Source organism: Rhinopithecus bieti, unplaced genomic scaffold, assembly GCF_001698545.2.
Source record: "Rhinopithecus bieti isolate Rb0 unplaced genomic scaffold, ASM169854v2 scaffold_27781, whole genome shotgun sequence".
Taxonomy (NCBI): domain Eukaryota; kingdom Metazoa; phylum Chordata; class Mammalia; order Primates; family Cercopithecidae; genus Rhinopithecus; species Rhinopithecus bieti.
Window position 1 is genome coordinate 625,057 of NW_016812388.1, and position 5,600 is coordinate 630,656.

Below are 5,600 nucleotides of genomic sequence, written 5' to 3' on the forward strand. Positions count from 1 at the left end.
AAAAAAAAAAAAAAAAGAATGCAAATCTGGGCCCCTATCCCAAACCTACTAAATCTGAATTTGTATTTTATTATTCTTATTGTTATCTTTTTGAGAGAGGATTTTGCTCTGCTGCCCAGGCTTGAGTGCAGTGGCATGATAACAGCTCACTGCAGCCTGAAACTCCTGGGCTCAAATGGTCCTCCTACATCAGCCTCCTGAGTAGCTAGGACTATAGGTTCATGTCACCACACCCAACTAATTTTTAAATTTTTTTTGTAGAGATGGGTCTCACTATGCTGCCCAGGCTGGTCTCAAACTCCCAGGCACAAGAGATCTATCTGCCTTGGCCTCCCAAAGCGCTGGGATTACAAGTGTGAGCCACCACGCCTGGCCTGAATTTGTATTTTAATAAGATCTCTAGATAAGTGTATGCACTTTACAGTTTGAGAAGCACTATTCTAGAAAACAAAAAAATTTACATAGTAATGGAAGTACAGGAAGAATCTATAATAAATAGGAAAACATTTTTAATAAATCAGCAGCTTTTGGAAAATTATTTGTAAAGTTTCCCTAAGTAATATACAAAATGATTTTAGAGATATGGAGATCTTACATACTATGCTTTATAAAGATCAATAATTGCCAGGCGCAGTGGCTCACACCTGTAATCCCAGCACTTTGGGAGGCCGAGGCAGGCGGATCACCTGAGGTCAGGAGTTCGAGACCAACCTGGCCAACGTGGCGAAACCCCATCTCTACTAAAAAAAATACAAAAAATTAGCGGGGTGTGGTGGTTGACACCTACAATCCCAGCTACTTGGGAGGCTAAGGCAGGAGAATTGCTTGAACCTGGGAGGTGGAGGTTGCAATGAGTCAAGATCACACCATTGCACTGTAGCCTGGGTGACAGAGTGAGGCTCCATCTCAAAAAGAAAAGATTAAAGATTAATAATGAAGGAAAAAAACAAGCTTACTCATATGAAAGACGTGACTGATATATCTTGAAACATGCTTTCCAAATACGTAAAATGTTTAAAGCTCAATGCTCCAGGAACCTACACTTGTTAAACTCTAACATTTCCCTCTTGATGCAAGTCAATCAAATTTTAGTATTTAAGAAATTACAAATAACCTTAGCTTCATTTAGTTACAGATAAGACCTTTTTTTTTTTTTTTTTTTTGAGACGGAGTCTCACTCTGTCGCCCAGGCTGGAGTGCAGTGGCGCAATCCTGGCTCACTGCAAGGGTTCATGCCATTCTCCTGCCTCAGCCTCCTGAGTAGCTCGGACTATAGCCACCCGCCACAGCACCCGGCTAATTTTTTGTATTTTTAGTAGAGACGGGGTTTCACCGTGGTCTTGATCTCCTGACCTTGTGATCCGCCCGCGTCGGCCTCTCAAAGTGCTGGGATTAAAAGGCCCAGATAAGACCTTTTAAATGGAAGCTATAGATCAATTCACAAGGCAAATATATTTTGCCCTTCATACATGAAATAATACGCTCTGGGCACATTTTTTTCATTGAGAGTTATGAATATACATTGACTCTTCTATGTATATTGCTCATTTTAATTTAGAGCCAAAAGTACAAAACTGTAGGGAGACCGAGTTAACGTTACTACTAAATAGGAAAATCCGAATTTTGTGTACATTTGAAATTTCTGTATTTAAACAAAAATATGGACATGCTTTAAAGTTGTAGTTAATCTTCATGCTATAGATTTTTCCTCTCACTGTATAATTTTGGCCATTTGAGTCTTTTTGTTTAAAGTGGCAGAAAGTTGAAATCTTTGGCTATTCAGGAAATCAAGACTACAGATGCTTTGGGCCCCCACAAATAGTACATTGCATCATTGTTCACTTTAGCAGCAGATGTACTGGCTATGGGGGCAGTAGGGTTAGAAGTTTGTAGCAGGTAATTTTAAGGATAATTAATTATAAATCATTTCCCCTAATCTGCATAAATTAATTAGAACTGATTTTAATAAAATTTATAAAGTATACAGCAAACATTTAAAGCTGTTGTTGGAGAAAAGGGAAGCATATACAGATTCAATTGGATTGCATTTTACTTTTTGGTGTATGAGTTTATGGCAAACAACGCAGTTTGTGGCTTTTCATTTCTTTCAATAAAATATTTAGAAAATATAATTTTTATTTTTTATTTTTTTGTAGAGACGGGTTTTGTTTTGTTTTGAGATGGAGTTTTGCTCTGTCACCCAGGATGGAGTGCAATGGGATGATCTTGGCTCACTGCAACCTTCACCTCCTGGGTTCAAGTGATTCTCCTGCTTTAGATTCCTGAGTAGCTGGGACTACAGGTGCACCCCACCACGCCTGGTTAATTTTTGTATTTTTAGTAGAGATGGGGTTTCGCCATGTGGGCCAGGCTGATCTCGAACTCCTGACTTCAGGTGATCCGCCCGCGTCGGCCTCCCAAAGAGCTAGGATTATAGGCGTGAGCCACTGCACCCGGCCAAGATGAGGTTTCACCATGTTGCCAGGCTGGTCTTGAACTCCTGGGCTCAAGTGAACTGCCCACCTCGACCTCCCAAAAATGAGTCACTGCAGCTGGCCTTTTTTTTTTTTTTTTTGAGTAGGCTCTCACTCTGTTGCCAGGTTGGAGTGCAGTGGCACAATCACAGGCTAGAAAATACAATTTTTAGGCCGAGCCTGGTGGCTCACGCCTGTAATCCCAGCATTTGGGAGGCTGAGGTGGGCAGATCACCTGAGGTCAGGAGTTCAAGACCTGCTTGGCGAACATGGTGAAAACTCATCTCTACTAAAAATACAAAAACTAGCCAGGCATGATGGCAGGCACCTGTAATCCCAGCAACTAAAGAGGGTGAGGCAGGGGAAGCACTTGAATCTGCGAGGTGGAGGTTGCAGTGAGCTGAGATCATGCCACTGCACTCCAGCCTACATAACAGAGCAAGACTCCATCTCTAAAAGATATATATAAATATGTAATTTTTAATGTGAGAAATCCTATACTTGAGAGATGCCTCAATTTATCAGTGGCTTTATAAAGCAAAATTAAAAACAAACATGGAGGCCGGGCACGGTGGTTCATGCCTATAATCCCAGCACGTTGGGAGGCCAAGGCAGGCAGATCATGAGGTCAAGAGATCAAGACCATCTTGGCCAACATGGTGAAATGCCATCTCTACTAAAAATACAAAAATTAGCTGGGCATGGTGGTGTGGCCTGTAGTCCCAGCTACTTGGGAGGCTGAGGCAGGAGAATCACTTGAACCAGGGAGGTGGAGTTTTCAGTGAGCCAAGATAGCACCACTGTACTCCAGCCTGGCAACAGAGCGAGACTTTGTATCAAAAAAAAAAGGAAAATGTAACAACATTTGTGTTTGTTTTGTCTGATTAGCTTGCTCCTAATTATGTTCTCTAAATGTATAAAAGTTCTCTGATATTTTACTGTTACCTTACAGTTTGCTAAATAGCCATTGCTTTTGAGAACTGAATAGTGTGGTGTATAGTGGTTATTTAACCGTGTCTACGTTTTTCAAAGTTTTATATTAATTATTTATTTATTTTTTGTTTGTTTGTTTGTATGTTTTTGAGACGTAGTCTTACTCTTGTCGCCTAGGATGGAATGCAATGGCGCAATCTCGGCTCATTGCAACCTCCGCCTCCCAGGTTCAAGCGATTCTCCTGCCTCAGCCTCCCAAGTAGCTGGATTATAGGCTCGCACCACTGCACCCAGATAATTTTTGTATTTTTTGTAGAGACAGGGTTTCACCATGTTGGCCAGGCTTGTCTGAAACTCCTGAACCTCAGGTGATCTGCCTGCCTCGGCCTCCCAAAGTGTTGGGATGACAGGCGTGAGCCACTGTGCCTGGCCTATTTATGTATTATAGAAAGTGACAGTGGGGGGAGCAGGGAGGGATAGCATTAGGAGATATACCTAATGTAAATGACGAGTTAATGGGTGCAGCACACCAACATGGCACATGTATACATATGTGACAAACCTGCATGTTGTGCACACGTACCCTAGAACTTAAAGTACAATGAAAAAAAAAGAAAGAAAAAGGAAATTAAATAGAATTTGCTAAAAAAAAAAAGTGACAGTAGTACCATTTTAGTTGGCCTGAATGTTTTCAAGCCTTGAAATAAATCTTGACTAAGTGGAAAAAAAAGATGGACATTACTAACATAGTTAGAATTCCTAAAGCATTAAACAGAATGATGAGGCCACACTGTAATGACTCAGCCCAGGAGCAGCTGAAAAACTCCCTACTTTCTCTTGCTTATTTTCTTCCAATCTAAATCAATAGGTATATTAGGATATCTCCCATGACCCTTCCTGGGAGACAGAATTAAACATTTTAACTTAAAAGAGTCTCTGATGTGATGTCAGTGTTCCTCTGACAGTGGAAGAGTTACAGAAATCTGTGACTCTTTTCTCTCTGGTGAAAACGTAAATGATCTACATGAGGACAAACCTGCAGACTGGGCTTACCAGCATCACATTCTGAGGACAGATACAATTTTTATGTTGTTATATAATTAAAATGATTGCAGAAATTTTTAACCATTGATTACAAAAACGCTTAAGTTAATTAAACTTACAATTCAACTAGTCCACTCCAGTATCCACCTAATGCCACAGTGAACACAGCAATTACAAAAATAACCACCATAGTATAATCAAAGTCAGGCCATGATGGAGAATACATTTTCACAGTAATGTTATTTCCCAGAATCTGAAAGGCAAAATAACAGTTAACCACAGGAATAACTTTTTTCTCTACTATAGTCATAACAGCAATAGTCCACATTTCACTCTGCAACGGACATTATACATCAGACAGTCAAGAAGACTAGAATTATTGTCTGATGACATGATATATTCTCTAGTCAAAAGTATGATGATATGCTTTGGTTTATAAAATCTTTAAAGTGCAGTGTTCTACACAGTCATATTTTGTTCAGGAATTTAAAGTTAAGATAAATGACATGACAAGAGACTTTTAAAGAACTGAAAACAAACATTCTTTCTAAAGTTTAGGCTTTGAGACACTTTGTGCCAAATGAGAGAGGAGTATTTTCCAAAGAAAAACTTGATAGGCCTTATAGCTTCTTGCTAGCAAACGGAGCAAATATAGCACTCAAAATTAAACATCAGTGATTAAAAATAAAGAGATACAGTATTTATAAACGTTATCTAATATGTAATTGCTAATTTACCTGGTTTGCATCTTTAAAGTCTTTGTGGCTTATAAATGCAATCAGTACTTTCACATCAAGAAATTCAGATCTGTTACCTGAGGGAGGAAACTAAAAGAAAAATTATGAAAACTTATTTACTACTAATATATTATAGAATAAAATACTATTCCACTAAATATCAATATTACAGCTTTCTTTAGGTTATAAGACAAAATGTCAGGTATTCTTTCTTAATATTCTGTAAGTTCTCAAAATTGAATCCTTTTAACATGAACTTAAACTGACAAATGCTATAATATATAGAGCATTTATGATATATATATTATGTATGTGTAATATATATATACCTATATATAAAAATATATCTATATATGAATATATATATGAATATATATACACAGAAGGATGTGTGTGTGTGTATATATATATA

General features: G+C 38.5%; 1 protein-coding gene across 1 annotated transcript in view; it reads right to left on the minus strand.

Moving 5' to 3' along the window:
- SPPL2A (signal peptide peptidase like 2A) overlaps positions 1-5,600 on the minus strand; it is a 61,841-nt gene that overhangs the window by 37,194 nt on the left and 19,047 nt on the right. The window contains exons 2-3 of the mRNA XM_017896172.1: positions 5,189-5,278; positions 4,571-4,704 (exon numbers count right to left, since the gene is read on the minus strand). Of these exons, the coding sequence (XP_017751661.1) occupies positions 4,571-4,704; positions 5,189-5,278 (224 nt within the window). The remainder of the gene's footprint in view (positions 1-4,570; positions 4,705-5,188; positions 5,279-5,600) is intronic.